Source organism: Caretta caretta, chromosome 10 (genome assembly GCF_965140235.1).
Source record: "Caretta caretta isolate rCarCar2 chromosome 10, rCarCar1.hap1, whole genome shotgun sequence".
NCBI classification, from domain to species: domain Eukaryota; kingdom Metazoa; phylum Chordata; order Testudines; family Cheloniidae; genus Caretta; species Caretta caretta.
Window position 1 is genome coordinate 67,275,053 of NC_134215.1, and position 26,424 is coordinate 67,301,476.

General features: G+C 37.6%; 1 protein-coding gene across 1 annotated transcript; it reads right to left on the reverse strand.

Annotated features, from left to right (window-relative positions):
- Positions 1 to 1,483: 1,483 nt before the first annotated feature.
- On the reverse strand, positions 1,484 to 26,115 carry BNC1 (basonuclin zinc finger protein 1). The gene is made up of 5 exons (XM_048866247.2): positions 25,966 to 26,115; positions 10,489 to 10,591; positions 10,097 to 10,332; positions 6,944 to 8,871; positions 1,484 to 4,377 (listed from the first exon to the last, which is right to left on the reverse strand). The coding sequence occupies exons 1-5, from the start codon at positions 25,972 to 25,974 to the stop codon at positions 3,693 to 3,695; spliced, it is 2,961 nt and encodes a 986-aa protein (XP_048722204.1). The 5' UTR covers positions 25,975 to 26,115; the 3' UTR covers positions 1,484 to 3,692.
- Positions 26,116 to 26,424: the final 309 nt, after the last annotated feature.

The window sequence follows — 26,424 nt, forward strand, 5'->3', positions numbered from 1 at the left end:
TCCACACCACGCAACCAGTTTTACATCACTGTAACTGCATTGAAGACTCAGGAAAGATAAATCCACCATAAATCCATCCTCAGTGGCCTGAGGTTTGCTGCAGTTCTTGTCATAGTACATAAAGTAGTACGGCTGGGCTGAATCCTTGGGGTAACTTCAGTTGAACTACATCAGTCTACACCAGCAGGGGATCAGGCCCACTTACTCCAGAAAGGCCTTTTGCAGTATACTCCTGTGTATATTAGAGTGCACACTTTGTCACAACTACACCTACTAGACATCAGACACTATTTAGTCCCCCCCCCCCAAAAAAAAACAAAAACAAAAAAAAACAAAAACCAACAACGCTGTCCTCTGAGCAGACAAGATGTTCAAACTTAAAGCTTGGCTATACTGTAGTTTTCCTGAATGCTATCTCCTTGGGAATCCCAAAGTAGTGACAGGATCCAGCTTAAATAAAAAAATTAAAGGCAGCGCACAGTGGAAACAGATACAGAGGAAGCAATATTTGTTTTATTAGGGCTAGCATGTACAGGCCCATTTCAACTCCCATGTAAGGCCTTGATCCTGCAAATGTTTACAATACGCTTATCTTTTCCCATGAGCAGTCTCATTAAAATCAAGGGGACTACTTGTGCATACATTTAAGCATGTTTGTAAATATTTGCAGGATTGATTGAGCCCTAGTTCAATGGAAGGATTTTCATTGACTGCAGGGTTACTCTTGGGTCAGACCCCAAAAGAGCAATATCAATATATAACTTTTATGCATCTGTGTAACATGCCCCAAAAGTACCAGGGCTATCGCTCTGCCATGATGTTATTTCCCTGACTTCCATGCTGGATAGGGGATGCAGGCAGTTCTAAGCACCATATATTTCCAAAACTACAGGAAGGCAGTCTTCTCAGCACAGGTCCAATGTGCCACAGGTGGCACGTGACCAGGATTCATCACCCAAGTTGGTCTACGGGTTGGATCATTAGCTTCCCCCACTGGGTACTGACAGGGAGTGCAACATGAACACTGATCCATGCCCCCAAGGCTAGCAGTGTGGAGACTAAGTGAGTTTAAGAATCTTAGGGGATCTTGCATCTTTTCAAAACTGTGAGAGTAAACAACAAAGTCTCAAGAAAGATAAAACTTTCCCAAGTATAAATACTTAAGGTAAGGCCAAAATATTTAACTCAATCAATATTCAATGCTGAGTGATTTACCTCTGTGTACTGTGTGCAACTATATTTAAATGAACTGCACATTACAGGGTGAAGAATCAATACATGATCTGGTAACAATTACCTCCTAATTTATAATAGCTCGTTAAAGTAATTATGCTTCCTTTTTGTGGCAGCAGTTACGACAACTGTCAAACCAAGGTTCTTTTAGTAGAGAGAATGTGCTTAAAGGATTATTTAAAAATAAAATGGCAGAATGATAATTTTCCAGTTATAGAAACCTCTTTGCTTTGAATCAAAGACATCATCATATGTTTTTATTAACACATACAAAATTTGTAGGGTATACAAATTGTGTTACCTTTTTGGAAACAGTGAAAAACGAAATAACTGGGCATTACAGTATTTGTTTACATCACACTTGGTTTCAAACAGACCCTTAATGATTAAGCCAGCACATATATATGTAAAAAGCACACCAAATCCTTGGTAACAAGTCATTTGTTTGTGCCACCAGAAGACCTTGTAGCATCCAAGATTATACCATTGGTTTTTAAGCTAAAATCCCCATCGATATTAATTCCTGCTTAAAAAGTGAGGACACAATCTAGTTCTAGCCTAACAACATTTTTAACCGCTTCAAGCCCAAATTGTTTTAGTGAGTGTTTCAATACCACAGAGACCTACTGTAGAAATAAAATAAAATTACTGTACACAACATATGAAACACATTTCTAGTAAGCACAAAAATTTACAACACTGCAAATGTCATAGTTTTTTCTTGTGCACACACACACACCCAGATTTTCAAAAGAATTAATGAAATATTTAGTCCACTTCAGCTTCCTTTATACAATATAAAATGGTTACAATACTGTAGTATATTTTAGAATAAGTTAAACATCAAGACATATGGCAATAGCTTTGTACTAGTCTTCCTAAAACCTAAATCAGAAATTCAGTCTAATCTTGTTCAGTCACAAAGATGCATAAAGATGAAGATCCAGTTACACTGGAAACCCAGACTAGTCCTAGGAACCACAAATACTCTAAGCACTTTGGTATAATATGTACAAATTGTGCTGTCATTATCATGCTTGCCCACTACAACTCATGAACACTTGATTCAAAATGTAAAAGTTTACTAAACTTTTTTAAAAAGTGGTTTTATAAAGCCTGATTTTTAGCATTTCTTTCTGCTATTGAAAAATGATTCAGTCAAGCACACTGTTGCACCACATATACACACACAGCATTGGTATGACATAACTACAAATTAAATATTATCCAAGTGGTTTTTTTTAAATACAATGCAAACCAGTCTTTTTTAAGTGCATAGAACATAATGCAGAATACTGTTAATTACAGTGACAAGTACAGGGATATTAAACATTTTAACAGATCTCAAGCAAGGTTCTAATATCAAGAAAAGTGTGTGAATCAGAATAAATGCACTCTTTTTCTTATTACTACACAGATCAGTGTGTTCTTCCCACAGATGAGGAAAATCAACAGATCATGAAGGACACCTACTGCAAGTTTTTTTAAACTGTTTCTTTTTCCATAGCTCCCACAGGTTTGAAACTATACCTTTAAAATTATGAATAATTTGGGGGATTTCCCCCCCAATATTCCACTTTTTGTGAAAGTAGAGGTAAAAAAATGCAATAAAAATATAGGATTTACTTTTTTCTACTTCCAGGATATTTGCTGTGGTTCTGGAACCAACATGCTTAGCTTTCTTCTGCTGATACATGTCATGATCTCTCAGATTTAACGAAGAGACCCTCTTGCATGGAAAGAAATATTTCCTGTTTTAAATCTAGTTCTGGTCTATTCTCAAAGGCCAGAATCCTGCAATCTTTATCCAAGTAAAATTCCCATTGAAATCAAGGAGTAAGGACTGCAGAAATTGTAGAGAATTTGCATCTCATCCCACATTCTCCTAAATTTGTATTTTGGCTTTTGAAATGCAGTGAAAACTAAACTGAAAACACCATAATATATTTAATACTGCAAGTGAGCCTCTGACAAAGGCCTCAGGAATAAAATGACAGTCCCCAAAGCCCCAACACAACCAAAGTACCTCCCCCCCATCTTTATTGACACCCTAGAATACTACTCCCATTTAACATGTAAACATAACAGGATCCAATGGGATGGAGGTTTCTCCTTTGAACTTCGTACTATAAGTGAATAATACTTTGCAAACTGTCAAAAAAACTTCAGTTAATGGTGCCACATTCATCCCAATGCCAGTACTGCTTTCTTTTCCTTAAAGAAGTTTCTATTATTTAATGTCAAACAAAATAATGGTTTAAAAATGATGGCACCACATTTTGCTCAGTGAAGCTGCGAAAGAGCATCCATATAAGTGAGAGCAGAATTTGACCCCGTATGTTCAATGGGCCCAGCATCAAATGAGGTTGGTTTTTTTGTTTTGTTTAAAAATCATTCTAACTCTTTCTTATCTGAAATGATTTACACTTAGCAAAAAGTCAATTGGGATTAGTATATTGTTACTGGAGGCTATTTGGTGATCTGGTCAGACTTCTGTGCAGGTTGGGATTCTGACTATGCCTGTTTCGACTGCGAACAGATGAAAACATTGTGTTGCAACCTGGGACTTTACATTTGTGGAGCTGGCGGAGATGCACAGTTTTGTAATGGGCCCTGAAGGTTCCTTTATTACTGTAATTTTTTTGGCATATATGACAAGTTATTGGCAAACTGGAAGGTAAATTTGTAAAGCTTTGATTAGCCTTCTCAATTACAGTACAGCCCGGGTACAGCTCTTCATTGGGTATTAGGCTTGGTCCTTCACAGCTTTCATCACTCTCATCCAAAGGCATGATGCATTCTTCGCTTCCTCCATCAGAATCCCAAGAGGAACGTGCACTGCTCTCAGACTTAATGCTGGAAGTAGTGCTTAAATCCAGAACAGCTCCATCATTCACTGGATCATATCCAAAATTCTCAGAACAGGGTTCTCTGATTTTGCTCAGTGGAAAAACCAAGCTGCCTGTTCTGTTCATTCCTTTGAAGATTACAGAAGTCTGTCCAACATGTTGTTTTAAAGACACATCTTGACAAACCTCCTTAGCCATGTCTTTCAAGAGGTATGTTGCATTGAAATAGTTGTCCTTGAATTCCAGTGTATCTTTGGTCAGAAGCTTATGATGAAGATTTAAATTTGAACTATGTCTAGAAGAACAAAGAGAAGCTTAGCAAAAATGATTTTTTCATCAATACCTAACATCAGTTGTTTGAAAACTATTAATAAAGAAATAGTAACCAATATTTGGTAGTCTGCGTGAACTGTGTATGTTTAATTAAGTGCCACTATAAGATTAAAGGAGAAAATTCAAACATCTGTACAGGTATTTGGCTTGCCTCGGATCTCACTTGTACCTGTGTGAATCAAGAATAACTCCATGGAAGTCATCAGCCCAGATACTCTCCTGTGGTGTGGCTATTTCATGCTTCACTCACACACTAGACCTACTGCTGGCCGAGAGGGGTTAGTGAACAGACTAGATAACAGGTTTCAGAGTAACAGCCGTGTTAGTCTCTATTCGCAAAAAGAAAAGGAGGACTTGTGGCACCTTAGAGACTAACCAATTTATTTAAGCATAAGCTTTTGTGAGCTACAGCTCACTTCATCGGATGTATTCATCACAGTATGCAACCGATGAAGTGAGCTGTAGCTCACGAAAGCTTATGCTCAAATAAATTGCTTAGACTAGATAACCTCTTCTAGCAGGACTCAGATATCAAGGAGTGGATTGAGTGAGGTTAGATGAGCCAGACAGTGGACTTTGAACCTATCTCCCCCCAGGACAAAGAAGTGAAAGAGACTGGCCCCTGGACCTGCTCCATAGCCAGAAAATAGAGGGCTCAAGTCACTGAAGACTTTTGCCTGATACCATGAAACATGTGTCCTGCTGCAGCTGCACCCATCTGTCCGGTGTGTCTCACTGAAGAGCTCACTTCTGCACTCGACAGAATGTTTTGCTATATCCACAATGCAATTTTCAAACAGGCATCACTTTGCTCAAGCTAAACCAATTTTCTTCACACATGGGCAGTTGTTGCTCATCTCTGATAGCTAACTTCCAGACCTCAGCCATTTTTGATATAAAAAGAAGAGGGGTTTTTTTTTTTTTTTTTTTTTTTTTTACTTCTACCCTTATCTAACTCCAAAAATGGCTGCAAGGGTGTAATCCAGACTTTAACAAGAAAAAAAATTTCTTTCAACAGACAGTTTCATCCAAAAGGATGGATTATTCAGAACATTATCAGCACATGAAAACAGGGGGTTATCGCTGAAAACTTTCTGCCCTGTAACTATAGGCTAGAACAGCATTGCAGTTAATTCTTGTCCTATGTAGAGTTCAGGAACTTTCTTGTGGGATCATTTTGTTTCTCTTTTTAAACTAGGTGCTTGAGGGTAGCAGAATTAAAGTTAAAACAACACAGTGGTGTGGAAAGGCATTTGCAGTACTGGTGTACGAACTGCAGCATAGGGCTTCATTCACCCATCTGTTGTCACAGCTACACTGGAAGGGAATTCACTGCAGGGAAAAGAGAAGAAGCAGCCCTGTCACTGCCCTCCCTTGGGACTCTGCCACTGTGGAGTAGATTTCATTTCTAATCAGGACATCACAGAAGCCCTGCCAGCAGCAGATTAATTCAGCGCATCTCCTGGCTGTAATGGCCACACCTCTCCCTGACTGTCTCTGCCCACTTCCTGTACTGCATCAACTGGCTTCAGGTCTCCCAGCAGAATATATAGTCCTGGTACCTTGTGTCACTGTGAGCTCCATCCAGGCAGACTTTCTACAACCAGGGCCTGCAGTCTGAGTTACAGTGGTGTTACACAGTGGAATCAATGCAATGAGTCAAGTTCATAATCTTTAACAATGTTACCACCATTTCCCAATAAAATATACAAAATTGAGGGTTTCAACATAAAGTTGCACATATGGAGCATTTTCAATTCTTGTTTCTCTATTAACTTACGCATATCAGACCTGAAATCAGTGAAATCAATGGATTTACAGTGGCATAAAACAGAAGTACCAGCAGTAACTTGGGCCCATGGTATTTCATTATCTATGAAGTATTATATGAACTTGTTATTAAAGACAGTATCATGACACATACACACACAAGGGGTAGTTAATGCTGCATGTTCACCTTTAATGTTTGCATATGCTGATCTTGTACCGTGCAATATTAACTTTGCAGTACCTCAAGGGAAAAATCCTGTTGTCCTTATCTATTTTTTCTCTCCACTTGGTTTAAAATCCTTCAGTGGGACTTTACTTGCATAAAGCAAGGAAAGAATGAAAACGGAGTGAAGCTATTATGAGCTTGCCCCATAGTTTTTGCATTTTAAAAAAAACATTAAGATACATACAAGTACATATTAAACTCACGAACCCACATGTGCATATGCTGGAAAAGTGTTGAAGTCACACCTTATGCCTTTTCATTGATATTCTAAAGTATTCTTTCAACTATTGCAATCTTTATCAGTTATGAAATTTTCAAGGCTTTATTTAAAACCTTGTAGTCTAATGGAAAGAAAATGTTTCTTTCAATGGATTTTCATTTTATGAACATTCTGATAAGTTATCATACCTGTAATAGGTGGATACACAGAAAATCTTTGCAGCTCCATACTCCTCAAACACTTATTTACATTTCAAATTAGGCCCCCATTGTGAATGTAAAATAAATATAATTTTGTTTGTAATTTTCTTACCTGTCTCGACTTCTACGAGAAGGGAAAGCAGCATTACAGCCCTCAACTGTGCAAATATGCATTTCTTTCAGATGTACATTTTTATAATGCATTTTTACACTGTAAGGGTTTTTAAAGGTCTTCTTACAGATGTCACAATGAAAGCGGCTTTCTGCCTTCTGAATCCCTAGTGCATGTTGACTGATATGATCCATATCTTTAGGGTCTTCTAAACAAGGAATGGCAGCACCCCTGTTTGACAAAGCACTGAAAAGGCCCCCAGTTAGCAAGTGGTGGTGCAATTCAGTGCAATCGTTATTAGGAATCCGGTGCTTTGACTGCTCTTTAATATAAAGAGAGGATGTAGTCACTGGTTTTATAACATCACTGTGGTGTTGTTCTGGATCTTCATACATGATTTCACGAGAAGCTATTTTTAATGGTTGGTTGTCTTCTGGCATAACCTCTCTCTTAGAGTAATCTAATTCATTCTCAGAGGTTTCCTTGATGTATGTGTTATTTGGCTCAATGACAGAATCAAAATATTTTGGACCCTCTACCCCAGAGAGAGATTTCCATGAATTACCTGAAATGGGGTGCTTTTCCACCCTGTCGCTCATCTGCTTTTCAATCCTATGCTCACAGGTCTCCAGCTCTCCATCGCTTACCACCTGCAGAGGTGTATCATCTTCCGAGCTGGCAAGGTTGCTGTTTTCATTAGCTGTCTCAACAGCTTCTTTCTCTATTTTGATGGGCATGCTCGATTTACGAGATTTTTTCTTGGGTAGTGCATCAAATTGCAATCCGTTAGCAACCAGCTGCTCAGGTATTGATGAAGAAATGAGAGGTAGAGAAGGGAGTATGCCTGGGGTATTAGCAAGCTCAGCTGGTGTGACTGGACTGCGATAAAAAGGAAGAACTGGCTGAACAGTCTTTAAGTTTGGAAAGAGAACACCGTTCTGTCCAATACTGGGAAAACTGGATTGCACCTTTGAATCTGTGCAAGAGCTGACATAGTTGGTAATAGGTCTACTATCTGGGGTTAAAATGGTAAAGTCCGTCCTTTTAGTTTCTTCAGGTCCAGAGATAGTCAAACTGTTCCTCAGGTCTTTATCTCTGTTGTTTCTGTTCATTGGCATATGGAGTCTTGGGTTGGGGTTTGCGCTATGACGATTTCGACTTCGCAAAGAACTAAACACCATATTGCAGCCTTCAATTGTGCATTTGTGTTTGATCTTCAGATGAACAGCATTATAGTGGATCTTCAGAGTTCCTTTGTCATAAAATGTCTTTTCACAGGCCGTGCAGAAAACGCGCCCTTTTCTTGGCCCAATGCCATTTTTTTCAACAGATTTCATTTTATTTTCTGGAGATAACTGCGTCCTTTCAAGCTTTGTTACTGTATGATGTGAGCTAGAATCACTTAAAGGGGCATCATCCTCTGTTTTAGTAGTGACATCTGGGCTGTTTACGCTCCTCTCATTTTCAACTTGAAATGAAGTAGAACTGGAAGTCAAGAAGCTGCTTTCAGAAAATGGTATCGGAACATCTTGTTTAGTTTCATTGCTGTGGTCTTGACCTTGTTCAAGCAAATGTCTTTCTGGTGGTGAACCTATCAAAGGTGGAGGCACTGGACTGAAAAACTGAAAAGGCAGCATGAAAGCCATATTATTTACAATGTTCTCAAAGTGATGAATGTTGGCGGGGCTCATTTTGTCCATGGAAGAAGAAAGACTAGAACTTCTCTGATTGCAACTTTCTATAAATGCCCTAATATCCAAATTAGTCGTTGTTGTAGGTATTATAATTGACTGACCTTCTTTCTCTTGAATTGCCATTAGCTCTACAATAGATTTAGTCTCTCCAAAGCGAAGAAACTGCTGCAAAGTAGCCAGTTCTTCTTCATTAGTCATTATGCTCCAGTGATCCAGCACCTTTCCTGAAGCATCCTAAAACAGAACATATTTAAAAGAGTGATACGTTCATTTAAACATATTTCAGAATCCCCTTTTTCAGAAATCCTTCTCCAGCAAGTCTGTAAAATTACTCTACTTACAGACAGTTTGATGGCAATTTTGTGATATTGTCTTTTGAGTTTCAACATGGTGGTGATCTTATGTCTTTCTGAACTAATAGTAATACTGTCTAACAAGCTATTTTGTAAATTTTTTTCACAAAAATTAAGACACGTATAATCTGAACAGTTAGCAACATGTAAGTACAAAGAGCAGAGATGGAGCAATCAGACCAATATTTAGCTCCACATTTAAGTCAAGTATTCTTTCACTGCAAGTTTAATAATCTTCCAAGTAACTAAGATCAGAGAACAAATGAACCTGTATTGATCTATCGCCAGTGTTCACAGAGCATAGCTGTAATTACACTAGAGTGTTGGAGTTCTTTCAAACTCTAGCTATGCCTAACTTTTCCCAATAACTACAATAAATATTTTATCACAGAACATGTATTTGATGGCCTACTGAGATTTTTCACAGTGCATGTAAGAGTTTCTAAGATGATGAACGTAACATCATAAATTTTTTATCTGATAGAGGTTCAAGGTAATTGATTCCATATTTTTAATCCTAACACTAAAAAGCAAGATTATCAAGACCATTAAACATTGATTTGTGTCATAATATAAGATCATAATGCTACTTTACATAAAAGGTAATTTCCAGCTAGTAGCATCTGTGTAAGCACAGGGGTCCAGATTCATCTTTAGTGTAGCTCCGCTGAAGTCAGTGGAGTTACATTGGAGATGAATATAGGCCATAATGTTTAAATGTTGACAGGTTAACTTGTAAATGTATTATCCCACCATACAAAAACAAAATAAAATTGTTAAACAAGACTTTGGGTCAATTCCTGAGGCCTTTACTTAGACAGACTGCTATTGACTTCTTTCCCCTTAGGCTGGTCAATGTCAGTAGATATTTATCTGAGTAAAAACTAAATAAAAACTGAGTCAGGCCCACATAATTTGTACAAGTGTATAGCTGACTTTAAGTCATCTCATGCGATCAACTTTTTAAGCAGAATTCTTCACTGAATTCAATTAAAAATAGATGGCTCAATGTGATCCATGGATACCAAGATTCAACTGAAAGACATTTTAAATTATTACTTTGGTCAATTATTTTTTCGGTATTGACTAGGCTTTCACTACAATACCTGTAGCACATATCCACGTATATAATCCTGCAGTGTCCAATCCAGTGCATGGAGAATCTGTATCACCTCTTCTTGCTTCAGGACACTGAAGAGACGATCTAGCAGGATTTTAAGGCGGACAGGAATGGCTTGGGTTCCATACAGCATGAGGCTACTGATATCGAAGACCACATTGGATTGTACTATCTCTACCTGGCTTGTTGGATACAGGTTGGGGATCCTTAATTTGCTTAGGGCTGAAATTAAAATTAAAACAAAGTAGAAAAGACATGAATGGCAAGAGTTATACACAACTGAGTGTGATGTATATTAAAAAATCCAAGAGCTGAGATACTGTGTTGAGGAGGGCCATACAAGAACCTAGATAGATAGATTTACAAAAGCAATATTACCATGCACTACCCATCCATGTCGGCACTGGTCACATTGTCGTTGGTTTATTTTTCCAGGTTTGAAACACAGACAACTACAGTTCACCAGAGTGCATCGGATAGCCTGGAAATTAACAAAACAGGTTTACTGGTAACAAGCAACATCTGGAGCATGCACAATAAATTTATATATTCATACAGACTTTTTAATGAAGTATAAAAATACATATGGATAATGCATATAGATCACATATGAATACACATATAGATTTAGCCAGGTGGACAGCCCAGTTACCACCTGAGCTGTGAAAGTCAATAGGGCTGCCGCTATGAACTGCCATTACAGGTCATCCTCTAGAGCAGCAGAATATTATGGGCAGCAAAATATTCAGCAACACTTTTGTGGGTGGTTTGGGGCTGGTTGGTGAGCAGCAGTAGAACTGCTAGTGCTGTCCCTAGATGTGTGTCAAATAAATAACTTAAATAACCATTAAAATAAATTGCTGTTATCCGTTAGAAAATTATGCTATGCTTACATGCAGCTTTAAATCCATTTTCCAGCAGAGTTTAAAAAGAGAAATGAGCACAGAGAGATAAAAGTTCCATTCCCTGATCATTTAGGGCAAATGAAACATTTAGTTTAGACCATTTAAAAATATTTTTGATTGTTTTATATAATTAAAGGAAATTTTAAAATGAAAATTTATTTCAAACCAAATTGAAATATTTTATTTTTAAAATGTCAAAACAAAACATTGGGGTTTTTTGGATTTTTTTTTTTTTTTTAACCACAACAATTCAGTGAAACTAAAGTGAATTCAAGAACAGTTTCAGTGTTACGGTAATTACATCTTTTGAAAAAAAAAAAAAGTTTCAGCTAAAACTTTTCACCCAGTTCTAGGTGAGAGGTAACGACATTTAGTGCAATCTAGTGCATCGTATAAACAACATATTTGCTCAACAGAGCATCGTTAAGATCCAGGGCTAAAAGTTATCCCTGGCAGGGATTATTTAGCAGTGTTCACATGGTGGATGTACTCTCCCAGCGGCAAAAGAAGTCCGTCGCCCCATTCTCAGTAGCAACACTGTAGTTCAGAATAAGTACTACAAATCCTCATTAATGTTTATTCCATGTATTCAATACATCGGGTAGGCATGTTTAATATTAGGTAATATAAGAGAAATTCTTGAGGGGTTATAGATGAAACACAAAGTACAGATAGATTAGCAACCTGTTGCATCGTTTAATGGGTGTACCACTTTGCTTTCACTGGGGTCATCTATAATACAAATCCAAATTAGCATTCAGATGCTCATTTGCAACAGGCCAATGTAGCTGTGTTTCCTGGAATACATACTTCCCTCCTTACAGACCCATCTTGTGCAGGAAGTGGACAGACAACTTTGAGGTCCTGGTTAAATCTCCACAGGGATTGCTACAGAGTACAGCATTTGCACAATCAAATATTTCTTATCTTTGTTATTCTCAGTACAGCACTTAGTGTCCTGAATATACCTTTTACATAAATGAAATATTTATTAAGGAGGAGTTAACGTGAAGGAATTCATGCATCAGAAAGCGCATTGGAATATAACACACTTCATAGTGACTGGATCTGATCTAAAACATGTCTGGATTACTCTATTTTTAAAGCACCTTGTACAGTAAATACAGGGTATACATATTAAAACAAAAAATGTTAATATGAAATAATGAAGAAGGAAAACAGTCATCCCAGTGATGTGCACCAAAACAGGACATTAAGAGCTGCAGCAAGAGACACAGGAAACAGGATGAGATTTACGAAATTTCTGCAGCTCTTTTAAAGTATGTTCTGATTTTGCGGGGGGGGGGGGGGCGAGGGGGGCCTTTAACACCAAATCATAAAACAAACAGCCTTTTCCCTCCAAACCAGAAAAATGGAGATCTTACTTACAAAGCGTTATGGAAATCTCTTGTTCCCTGTCTCTCACTCCAATTCTAGCCCTCCTGTATGTATGTAATGCTATCAGGCTGCATTTCCTGTTGCAGTTCTCATAAAAGGCATCCCCAGGGATTCCACAGCTGTCCAATTCACATTAATGGAGATTTTGAAACATTTTCAGAGTTTCATAGTTGAAAATGCTTCTTTTAGAATGGATTTTTCTGTACCCCTCTAAAGCAGTGGTAAAAATTCAAAGCAGTTTTCCTTCAACATACTGAACTTCAAATAAGTTTGGCTTTCAGTAGCTGAACTTTCTAAACATTTCTCCTTTCCTCTTCCGCTCTTCAGGAGACCCACACCTAAGAAAATATACAAACTGAAAAGCAACCACTTTCATGGGGCCTTCTGTTTCACACACCATCTCCACCTGAAGCCCCAATCCTGTAAAGACATGTAAGTAAAGCTACTCATGTACAAAACTCTTTGCAGGACTGGGGCCTTGGATGTACCTCATCACGGAGGAGCTATTTGGGGCCACTCTCCCAACCTGCATGGTTTCAACAGCCAGGAGCTACTCCCAAACAGCTTTGCTATTATCTGCCATTCAGCAGGTCTCAGGGACTGTTCCAGTTTCTTCAAACTTTAGGCAAAGTTGGAATTTGCTGTATTTATTAATAAATGGTCGTAAATGGCCATCAGACTGAGAGGATGGAGAGACCAAATATCTCAGTATGTCACACATGAGATGGGGCTCTTTGCCATGAGCATTTCTTCAGCCATTGATCCTCACTGAGGGCAGGGGAGAACCCTACCTTAGAAGTTCACGTCCATGGCACTCCAGCATACAGTGCCTTTTGTCGCTAGATTTAGAATTTTAAATCTCAGCTGCTTGAGTATCTACAGTACTTACCCTGAAATATGATGAATATTAGTGTGCACACAAATGACTAGGTTCTAAAGACTACAAGCTGAGATTCATTCTTATTTGAAGGAACAAGTGGCAACATGGCCATTCAGCCAACGGAACCATTTTTTGCTTAATCCCTTAAAAAAGCCATCGCAAAATGCTAAATTCTTGAGAAAAGTTTTGAGAGCCGTATAAAGTCATAAAATACACATGAGGCACCGTGAATTGCTTCACTTTAGTGCAGGATATATTGTAGCTTGGATGCTGAAATCTTTTAATAGAACAGTAAAAAGCCATAAATTTCTTTTATAAGGCTAAAAAAAGCATTTTGTGCTAGGCAGATGATTCAGTTACATCACAAGATGTCAAACTATAAAGCGTAGTTCAATTCTGCTACCTCCCTGTGCCATAATATACTATAACGTGCATAGATTGCACCTTCTTCCATAAGGCTATTCTGTTAGTCCCATAAACTAGATCAGAATTTCACAAATGTCTCTTTAACAGCCCCTCCAAGCAATGTTAAAAAGAGGAACTTTCTTTCGCTGTGAGGAATAATAGAAAGATGTACAATAAAAATTGCTGTCATTATAGTCAGTTAATTGAAGTTATTTCACAAGCTTTCACATTCTTTTTTCCTCCGTTGCATTCTGTATGCTACTGACCTCTAAACCTGTTTTGAATTCTTTTTCTAGTAGTTAACTAAGATAGTTAAAGTGCATTTAATTTTGCACTTCAGAGGTTTGTATACACCTTTCCTGTATGATGCATGTATCTGTTTCGCTTGACCTCTTATCTTTATTGTGTATATATGATATGTAAAATTTCTTCGATTAAAAAAAACTGGAAAAAGAAAGAGGGACTTTTACATGCATGTAAGTAGCTATTAGAAGGGCAAATATAAGTCCCCCCTCAAAATAAAAACTGTATTTTAAAAAAAATCCAGATATTGATGCTTATTGGAAGCATGCTTAGATGTGGCTAGCTCATGAATTGGTCTCTCATCAAACAACAACTCTTAAATCAAATTTTTCTAAACTGACTACATTTTTAACATTCCAGTTACTGACAGTACACTCATGAATAGCCAGGCCTGAAATTTGTTTTAAAACATTTCTTTAAACATGTTTATAAAGGTCTTTTATCCATTCTAAGTGAAGTTTACAAGGGGTTTTTCCAGCAAGGAATCTGATTATGGCCCTGTGATGGGGTTCTCCCATCACCGGCTAGAGAAGGGAGAAAACTGCCAATTAGAATGCATGTTCAACATCTCTGGGGTGCTTTGGCTGATTGCCTTCTGGCCAGAGAGGGCGCAGCTAGATGAGGATTCACTGGACATCTGGACATTATAAGTAGACTGAAAGACCTCAGTAAGGGGAGGAACTGCAGACAAGGCAGCACTCTCCTGCAAGGAGAGAATCATGAGGGACAAGAAGGGAAGTCCAGATGGGAGGACTGAGAGGGAAGCTGGCAATCTTGTACCTCGGGAGGGCCAGAAGGACCTTTCTGTTTATGGTTGATTGGAACTTATTACACTGGTCTTTGGAGAAGTGAGCAGGCTAGGCTAAAGGACACAAAGATAAAAGGCAAGCCGGTGTAGGGCAGAGTAAGTGGCCAAAGGGGATACTAGAGGTGCAGATCAATGCAGTGTCATGCCCTGATACCAGGAGGCCTACGTCCATGAGAAGGAACAGTGACAGGCCCCAATCTTCCATGTGCATAAATGCTCAGCGTGCTGGGAAATGCATCAATGTTAAAAAAAATTACATACAAACAACCCCCATGAAAAAGAGAAAAATACCACATACTTTTTTTCAGTTATAGTCATCTTTGGATTATTTGTAAATACACTAGGTACAGCATTTTCAGAGAGGTGATTTTTCAAGTTGTACAGAGAAGAGCAAAATGTAATGTGGTCCGCTAGATTTTAACATGATTCAACTGAGATTCAAGATCTCAAAAGTTTTCATTCATTATTCAATCTAGTAAAGAAATTTGTGGAAGCTGTGTTTAGATTAGTTCGAAATTAACTAATGTTAACAAGGTTTAATGACCAAAAAACTTATCAAGCATCTAGAATAATATGCTATTCTTTTATAAAGAAACACATAATTACTGGGCTTTAGAATATTTTTGATATATAATTGCTTGATGTGCTTTGTTATCCCACCAACTAGAATGTACACAGAATTTCTTTCTGTAGAAGAAAAGAATAATTTTCCACATTTAATACATGTAAAAATTCAGATGCCTAATTAAAGGATTGGAAGTACAGATGGAAATTAAAATGAAAAAAAAAATGTAAGTGTAATCCTTTCACTCAGATCTTTAATACTTTGTTTCATTTTCTTGAAACATACAGCAGATGTTTAAAGTCTTCTGATCTTATCAAGGATATTATCATTGCTTTTCAGTTACTCCCTCTTTCCTAAACGTGTCCTTTCCAGAACTATCACCACCCAGACAGATACTTTTAAAACTAGTACTGAAGATCTGGGGCCAAATTTGTATCTTGGTAACATCAGCTCAACTGAGACAAGAATCTGGCCCACAACTTTTTAGTAAGAATGCATCTTAGCCATTGTCACAAGAGGTATACGTTTATTATCAAAATGAATACTCAAAAGCTAACAACTAATCATTGGAAAGGCAGAGATCATTGCCAAAACATGTTACCTAAATGTAATGACCTCTGACTTTTCTTTCTTGCGATATTGACATGGCTTATGCTTTGTGAGGTTACACTGAAGATCCCTTTTCATATCCCAGTCTTCAGCCTCTGTAGCTAAAGTGAGGCACAAGATAACAAGTTCATCCTGATACTTGGCATACATCTAACATTTGTTTCCTGAAGTTAATACTAGGTGTTTGTGGGCTATGAGTTCACCTTGCAACAGTGGCGACTTTAAAATGAGAATGGCACAAAAATAATAGGAATACAAAACATACCAGTGTGTATGTGCGTGTAGCTAAGAGGAGACTTTTCGTCTGTCTCAAGTCTGATTGCACATTCAGAATTAAAATCTAAAAGGAATCTAATTCAATGAGGTTCAGATTTGGAGTAAAAGAAATTTAATATGTGCAAAAACTCCAATGGTTGAGGGACAGATTCCCAGCTCAACCAGCCAGGATATCTGCACTGGGTCATAGCTGCTAGTGCAGGCATAGGGAGAAATAGCAGAATGAGGTCGCTCATTCTCCCATGCAGTTTAGCCTAGTTCATCTCTATGATGCACAGACAACACGTTGGTTTACTCCCCTCTTAGGGAAGCTGTAGACATCCACCAAAGAGATCTTCTCTATGGTATAAAGCTTCACCTTGCAAAGCCACTTTGGGGCTTTTTGCCAATGCTTGGGGTGCTCTAGACTTTGGCTCTGTCTCATCTGTATTTTGTCACCCAGATCACTAACAAAATGGTGTTACAGATGAAGTGCCAAAGCTTGCATGCCGTCAGTGTCTCTTGCTGCCATAGATTAGTAGCTTCCCTCCTTGGTCTAAAGGGAGGTGTCCTTGTGGTTTCTGTATGAACTACACCTAATCTGAAAGAAACTTTCAATACTGCATGTGAAATGTGAATTTCAGATCCAGCCCTCTGTGCACCCTGTGGAAGGTCTTCCAGCCACTGGACACAAACCCTGAGAAAAAATCGCACTGGATCCACGTAGCCCCCCCTGTGGAGCTGGGCTCCATAGAGTACAGGAGATGCGCATCATATGTGGGAGCGAACTGAAACTTGCCCAACTTCTGTGCAGTAGAATCTCACCAGTTCCTGTGTAAGAGAGACCTCTGCACCTGTGGAGGAGGGGTTGGTATTTACAACAAAGACATGGGCTGATCATTTGGTAAATTATCATCTTTTTGTTCTCCCCCGGCTAGAATGTGAAGGATTTTATACCTTCATATTAGAAACTGGATAATAAGGATCCATGGAGATTCAGTTCCCTTTTCTGGTTGGTAAAAATAACACAAAAAGTAGGATGTGTGCCTGGTTACCAGGAAATATTTTCCTGCTTATATCTGTTAAACAATTTACAACATTAAAGGATGTACACATCCTAGTGTGCTTTTAAAGTAACACTGTAAAATGCAAAATCAAAGTTTGATTCAGATCTGATGTCTCTCTCTCTCACGGATTTAAATGAGAGCTACACATGGGGATCTGAGGCCAAAATTGGGCCTCCTATCTAATTTTCTTGTCCTGTATTGCTAATAACTCAGATTATTACCACTGAAAAGTTAAAAAATCTGATTTTCTTCCCCTGTTTATGGCCATTTACTTTTACATTTCACTCACTTTGGACAATCATTGAAATTAGAGGCAAGCACAGCCCTATTAAGTTATTTAGCCCATCTTCTTGTCAGTGCAGGACAGTGCCCTACAGCACATTTTAATTTTGCTAAGCAATGAGGCTTCCACCACTTCCCCTAGGTAATTATTTCACAGATTGATAGGTCTCACTGTCAGAAAGCTTTACAAATACTCAGCCTCCGTTTTCCTTGTCTTACCTAATAATATTGCTTCCTCCCCGATAATTAATATCCTCATATTTGTAGAGTTCTATCTTATCTGCTCTTATTCAAGCTGTATATATTCAACTTTTGCAATCTTTCCTCCAGCACTTAATTTTTGTTGCTCTGGTAAGCTTCCTACATTTTATCATAACTGACCACAATAGACCAGATGTTGACACAAAAAAGCCAGGACTAGGATTTCCCTGCTTTCTTACATGATGATTTTTCTACAGAGCCCAAAACTGCACTGTCATTTTTGGCTGCCATATCACATTGTAAACTTATGCCTAGAATTGGACAAACTATTTGTAGGGAGTAATGTGAATAGATAAAATTCACCCATTTTCTATTTGTTAACCATCTGAGAACAGACTTTAGTAATTCAACTTATTGCATATTATTCAGTCAACACTTTGTGTGAGGCTGACCTCTGTGAAGAAGGCCAAAATGAGGACCACGTATGTTCTCGGGTACACTGTAGTGGTATATAGGTCTTTGCTGGTCCTCTCCACAGTGGTGAATTTTACCTTTAATTGCAGCCCAGGGGTTGTTTGTGAAATATTTGCTCAATATATGTCATTGACCATATACTATTTATAGTGTGTGACTGGTCACCTAAGTCACATGGTATTCTTGTTTCTCCCAGACTGGATGGCTGAAACCTTTCTATACAGGGGAAAGAATCAAAAAGATTTTGAATCCCTCTTCTAGATCATTAAAGGATTTTGAGGTGGCTGCAGGAATTAAAGGAATGGGCCAGATCCTCAGCTGATGTAAACTAGCATATCTCCAGAAAGTCCATGGTGTTATGCTGATTTACATTAGCTGAGGATCTGGTCTATTAATTAAGACCAGACTTCATATATTGCTCTACGGTCCTCCTCTGGACACTCAGTGTTTATTATACTTCTTTTTTGGGGTTCTTGGTTGAGATTGTTCAGAACAATGCCTCAAATTTAGCCACACAGAATATCAGGGTTGGAAGGGACCTCAAGAGGACATCTAGTCCCACCCCCTACTCAAAGGGGGACCAATCCTCAATTTTTGCCCCAGATCCCTAAATGGCCCCCTCAAGGACTGAACTCACAACCGTGGGTTTAGCAAGCCAATGCTCAAACCACTGAGCTATCCCTCCCCCATATCTTCCCTTAATGATAATCTTCTAAACTCCTCTGAAAATCTCTGCACTTAAATCAGTTTTCAGTTCATGGTGTGTTTATATCCAACACAAGTATACTTGTCCATTTCAGATTCTAACATTCATGCACTGGTATCATGTTGTTGTATTTAGGTTCACCACTATGCTGAAGAATATTTAGACTAAAATAAATGAAGCTATTTTCATTGGGGGGGGGGGAAAGAATCCTTAAGATTTCTATTTCTATTGGTCCAAATACTGAGGTTCTAAAGCCCTGCAGGATTTGACACATTATCTTTTTGTTTTATAAACAAAATCTCTCTCGAGAAGATATTATGATAAACTGAGAGTACATCTCAAGCATGGATCCTTTAAGAGCCCACAAAAAACGTATCATCAATGCAAAATGAGTACTTTTCTTTTAATGAAAAGAAGACAGCGTAATATAAATTCTCTCATGAATCTCCAGTGAACAAGTTTTATAGTGTTTTGACCTGAGAAGATACACATGGATATTTTGAACATATACAACTTTTGAGTAACACTCTTTATGATAGGAAAATGTTTTTACAAGGACATTAGGATGGACTGCATGACCCAAGAGCTTTATTCCATATTGAACTTCTATGAATATCAGTTCCAGCTGACGCAGATAATTTCTGCACATTCTTCAGTAGCAAATCAGTAACAATGTTACAATGCACATTACATAACTGCCCACAATACTGAAATGTACAGACTGTAATACCCTGCAAAATTTAAGCGATTATGTAATACCCCTTACATGAAGCAGAGAAGTTTCTTTTAAAGTAAATTTATAAGGCAACCTATTTCTTCAGTAGCAAAAGAGTTCAGTGAAATTCTGGTCCTCTGCACAAAGGGCTTTATGCAAGAGACCAGCATGTAGGACAGGGATGGGATAGACTCCTCTTCCCCAAACTGGAGGCAGGCCATGATGCACATGCAACTTCAACCCCTGACTTCAATGACAGCAGACTGCCTTTGAAAATCCCACCTACACACAAATATTGTCATGCCTGGGTACTGAATCCATGATTAGGCTCCTAAATCCATGATTAGGCTCCTAAATAAATGACCGCGATTTCAGAAGTGCTGAGCAGCCAAGCTCTCACTAAAGTCAAAAGGAGCGGCAGATGCTCAGCACCTTTGAAAATCTGAGCAAAAAAGCTTTCACGTAGGAAGCTAACTATGGATTTGGGAGTCTAATTTAAGGCATTCAAGTTTGAAAATTTTGGCCAGTCTTGTGACATCGCTAAACTCAGCATAAATGTGCATTTTTGGGAGATTACACCCCGTAGGCATACACCTTTCATTCACAATGTTTACTAGTTCTGAGTATATTTTATAAAAGAAGACTGCAGAAAACACAGTTAATTATCTGGATCCCGAGTGTATGCATTCAACTATGGATAATATTTTGTATTTTGAGCCAGATAATCAAACCTGACTTCCCTTTATACAATTTGAGGATACAAGTATATGGAGGTACAATTTATATAATTTGAATGTCTACAAACTAAGTTCTGATTTACATCTGATGCTATCCCATTGCCTTTTGTTGACTTGAACAAGATATACGTCAGTGCTGAATTTAACCCCAAGTATCTCACTTGTGGGTAAAAATTGATGCTCAGATACTGAAATGCTTAAATTGTCTCTGCAATATTTTGTGCCCATAAAATTGAAGATGCAAAGGAAGTCCGGTGCAAGATGGAATTAGTACTGTCTACGTATGTTTTCTATATATGAGCCCAATATTGATGACTCTACTCAGTCAAACCACCCGTATGCATTAACTTCAAGGGTTGGAATGGACCTCAGACTTATGGGCCTATAAATGCATACACATTCACAGTCTCTTTGTTAAAAACTTCTCCTAATAAAATATTGCATTGAAAGCAAATGTCTGCAATAGAGGATTATACAAAGTAAAGACTTTTTCAAAATTTAATGCAAGCATTCAGTTTTGCTTAACAGCAATGTTAGTAGCTGATGGCTAGGTGTCTAGAACTGAGAGCCTCAGATAGTGCAACTGGGAGAGAAAGTGAATGGAGGAGTTTCTCAAAAAGGTAACATACCAGAAGGCCAGACCTTAATGATAACATAACTTGTGGGATGAAAAACACTCCTCATACAAGCCATTTACCCTCCAGGGCCCCTCAAGGCAACCTCTATTAATGGCTACTGTCAAAATAATTACTAAGACAAAAGAAAGCACACACACACGCACGTGGACATACACACAACTGGTACTTTTTAAAGCAAAGCACACTGGACAGTAAAGCCCAAATTTGCTGTTAGACAACACATTTATAGGTACATGATCTTTGCAATTAATCTTACATATTTATAAATAACAGGTGTGCACTGAACAATTGTTTTCTCAAACCATGAAAAAGATTCATATACTTTTTTATTATCCAATTAGCACAGAACAAAGAGAAGTGGGAATTAGGGCTAGAAACTGTCTCAGTGTCATCATCTCATGGGTATTATTTAAGCTTGACCCTACAACCAAACTGAAATTATTTTCATACATACTGAATCAGTAACAATGTTACAATGCACATTACATAACTGCCCACAATACTGGAATGTATAGACTGTAATACCCTGCAAAATTTAAGGGATTATGTAATACCCCTTACATGAAGCAGAGAAGTTTCTTTTAAAGTAAATTTATAAGGCAACCTATTTCTGGTAGCATAGGAAAATTTCCCACTATATATATATATATATATATATATATATATATATATATATATATATATATATATATATTCAACAATGAATAATAGATCACTGCATACTCATTTGACAAACCACAGCTGTTTAACAGTAAAGTTTTTAGTTAAGGATTGAGAGGTAGGGATAGGTCATTGAATTTGAACAATGTGGAAGTTATTAAAATAAACCTGATTGCTTCTCATTTAATCTTATACATAGGATGTTGCATACATACAGTTTGCACATATTTATGTGTACCCTGCATACCTACATATACAACACCATGTTACACATTGAAGCTAGAGAACCACTAAAGTTTAATTAAAAAACCAAAATCCTAGGTTAACACAAATTTAATGTGTCAAATTTACACACAATAGTTAGGAAACGAAAAAAATACAAATATTAAGTTACCCACATTGCACATAAATGCACACTTGAAAACGTACAGTAACAGTCTTACTAGTATTAAAAAGTTCTATAGATGAGCAATGTAGGTGAGTTAATGTTGCAAAGATAATCTTAACTTTTTCCTTTCTTCACTTCGCTGTTTAAGTCTGCAGCCATAATGTTGTATGGACTTAATTTTTTTCATTTAATTTTTCTCTCATACTTTTAAATATTTATATTTTTAAAAAGGAACAAACACTAACCATGCTCTGCAATAGACTTTTTTTGCTTTGCACAATTTTGCTTTACACAATTCCATAAATTTTAAACTCAATCACACTGTGTGTACACACACACACGATACTGTCTGTGATGCTACAAATTTACATAATATTTTGTGCAAATCCACAGCACTGCAGGCAGATACACAATTTAAAAATAAGTAATTTTTCCCTCAGCATGAATGAGACCAATTTTAAAATGACTTCTAACACTGTAATTTAATACCTATTTTCAAATACACACAGTGACTATTTCTCATTGTGGGCTAGCCACATGTGAAATTTGAAGCATTAAAGTGTGAGCATTTTTTCATTATCTATGTGTTTGTTTAAAAAAATCTTAAAGTGATTTTAAGGCATGAAATGGATATTCACTGTTCATAACTCTAAAATGTCTATGGAGATTTCTTCCCCCCCCCCCCGCCCCCCCAAAAAAATTCATCTATGGGCAGAGCCTGAGCATGGAAAGTTTTAGTCCAACGAAAAAATTTTTTGGAGGCAGTTATGGGCAATTAAAAACAGAGGGGGCTGCAATGAAAGTTGTTTTACCATCTTACCTCTAGCACTTGCTAAGACAGAAATGGTGACTGCAGAAAGAGAACATAACAAAAATAGAGGGCCTGAATCTGCACCAAGAAGCCAATTACAACAGGATAAGGCCCAAAGGACCAAACTGTAGTCCTTACTCACTAGGTGTTTTGCCTGAGTAAGGACTTCAAGATTCAGTCCTGAATTTCAGCTTAACTGCATGGTAACATTTACCATATACCAGAATATATAAAAACTGCTTTTAAAAAAATAAAGCATGCTGCAGAAACCATGTTTTAAAACAAAAAGAACTGAGATCTGCTTGCATATGATGCACTCTTAATATTATTTAGATGAACTATTGCTACTTTATTACTGAAAATATCATCTTAATTTGTGGATTATCTGATTGGAAATGAAACTATACATTCATATGAACAGATTTTTTATAATATTTTTCAATGTTACTGAGGGTACAAGTCTGCTTTATTCAGGACATTTGGTACCAAAAGGCCCAAACCTGTTCTTGCTGCAGTCAGGTAAGATTTCACCTCAATTTTCAGTGAGTGCAGAAAACTTGGAGAAAACTTTTCTGTTATTTTAAAGATGCACATTTCCGGTGAGTATGTATGTGTTTGCATTTATCATTCTTGTTAAGATATGAAGGAAAAGTACAAGAAGGAAAGGTGCGAAAGATTAAAGAATATGGAAAACAATTAAACATTCTTGTTACAGTTAGTGTTTCTAGGAGTTTTATTTGGAGTCTTCAGAGGAAAAAATAAATTTCCTCATGTATATGGTTAGAAATGTCTTTCACATTTGTTCACCTATTGCTAAAATATAACTCTGTTTATGAAATACTGTGTCTGTTCACTAATACCAAAGATTAATTCTCATCAAAATGCACAGTTAGAGAAAACTTAGTGGCATGATAAACCTAATGGTATACAGACAACGTAATAATTTGGGGGTATGCTCTTTGAAAGTCAATTAAATATACTAATGATCCTTTTCAGCTGAAAAAAAAAAACAGGGGGAGGGGGAGCATTCTTCAGCATATACTGGTCTCTTTCTGTCACCATCACCAAAATAAGAAAAACAACCCACATTATTCTCAGCAATTGAAAATATCCCTGGCATCCTTCATCAGCCTGGAACCAGAAAGAACACTGGGGCTCCCCGAGTCATGTTCCAAGTCATGTTCCCTGAATGATTGGAACTGAACCCCAGTTTTAGTATTTTAAAAATCTGACTATAGAAATATTGAGACTCTTACCTGAATCAAGTGCCTATGTATTTTTCAGTATGCTGAACTATATTTTTGAAAAGACGTTAAAAAAATAAAAACGTATGATCTTTTTTCCACCTAGAATTTTATCCTTACAATTAAAGGCTATTAGCTGGCATCCCCTTTAACCGTCAGATTCAGACAGTGGCAGTTCCATAGCCACAAAGAGAAGCAGTAAATGAGAAGAACATGTTACTACACTGCATTTGAGAAAGTTTGGCTCCAAGCTATGCACTGATTAATATCAGATCTCCTTCTTTACTTGCCTCTTGACAATCTTGTCACATCTGGCTGACAAATCCTTACAAGCTTATCCAAACCAAGGCAACCCAGATCATGCTCCAGGACTAGCTTGAAGGAAGCGGCAACACCAGCCATGCACTGATGTGCCATCATGAAACTAATGAAGCTGACTTCACTTGCAGACTGCAGGAACACGAAGAAACACAACATGCCTGAAGGTTTTGCAACATAACACAGAGCTAGCTCACCAAAAGATAAGACAAACAATCAGCTCCTGAGGTTCAAGAAGCCAAGTAGTTACATGATTTTTTTTTAAAAGGGATTTATAAAACGCTTGAATAGCAAACTCAACCAAATGAACACAGCACAGTCTACCACTCCAGATCAGCTGTGCAATTTAAGTGCTAGTTGCCTTTCAAATAACGAGGAGTTTTAAATTAAAACAATGAAAAACAGTGACTTTTATTTTCCCTTTCCCTCTTCCTTTCAAACCGCGAAATCACAGTCACCCATGAGTTCCTAAATTATCCAATGTAAAAGAAACATTTTTTAAAGCAGCTGTCATTTATTACCCATAGCATTTTAAAACACGATTAACCATAGCATGTATATATCAGAAACCCTCTCCATGGGTTTGCAATACGCCGACTCTTCATTTTTAAAACAAGCATTTCTTAAACTGGAGGCTAGGGTACTTGACCAATTAATAGAGCAGAAAGTAAAATGCTTTTTCTTTAAACACATCTACCAAAATAGCACTGAGTTAAGTTGACAGTTAATGCCATATTTATTTTTCTTCGTGGCAAAAAATCATAAGAAATAAAATGAATGTCTTAAATTCTGATTCACTACTTAAGCCTCCTAATTACTTCAAAGTAAAAACTGAAATACAGACATGCAGACTGGATCTCTAAGAAAAAGACTACTGCCTTATTTTTCTGGATGCTGAATAGTGAGCAGTGAATTGTATATAAAGGGCATACATTAGGCTCCAATTTGTGCTAATTCCACTAGAACTTCATAGTGAAATGATATTGTTGTCTGGTCTCCAGTGCATATATACATCACAATAATGATAATGTATTTGCTTAAAGCACTTGGCTCAGAATACATTTAAGTCGCAAATCACAGATTTTATTGCTATTAATGTATATTCAGGACTTGTACAATTAAACATTCTTAAGTATTTATGATTTACGGATGTCACTACTTCAATAGGAAAACAATTATCCAAGCAACGGTTGTTTTATTACAGCCTTCTTAAGATTTTGCATTATTTATTTTCATAGAACCATAGAGCTGTTCACTATGTATTTCAGGTAGAATAACAGGCTTTTGTAAATAAACTAGCCTAACGCTTCCACAGTTTCTTTTAGTAATTAAGGCAGAAATGGAGAGCTGTGGTTCAAGAATCACTAAAGGTATTATCCAAATCAACACCACCTTAGATTTTCATGTTTCCACAGTACATAGCCACAAGTAGAAGTTGTACAGTGAAAATATACATTCATATACAACTGCAAAGAACTTTCCTTACCTCAGACATTCTTACTGTGCATATGTTTCCAGAGCTATAAAAAACAGGTTCCCATTCCCTCAGCGAGTTGTACAAAGAAGTGCTGGAAACACTCCTGTCTGTACAAGTACTAAGGCAGAATCATCACACGCCTCTTTACTCTTGTCTGAATCTGAGCACCTCCAGGTCTGATGTATGCTCAGACTGTGCACAGGGGAGTGAAATAAGATCCTCCCTCTTGGTGTTCTCCAGACCTACAGTACTAAGTTGTGTCTGCATCTCACCTCTGCAGTGAGCTCTCACCTCAATGCCCCAGAGTGGTGTGTTCCAGCATGTCCCTCCAGTCACAGGGCAGCCCCTCACAGCTGGCTTGAAGAGGCCATGACACTCATCTTTCACAGAGATTTGATCAAAAGGAGTCACAGAGGCTTGAGGCACTCCTAATGCAGTGTGAGGAGATTCTACTCTGCTCTGGCAGCC

Coding starts and splice junctions, on each gene's coding strand:
- BNC1 (XM_048866247.2), bottom strand. Junction 10,333..10,488: donor ACATGGATGGGTAGTGCATG/GTAATATTGCTT, acceptor TTTTAATTTCAG/CCCTAAGCAAATTAAGGATC. Junction 4,378..6,943: donor TCTCGTAGAAGTCGAGACAG/GTAAGAAAATTA, acceptor TTGTTCTTCTAG/ACATAGTTCAAATTTAAATC.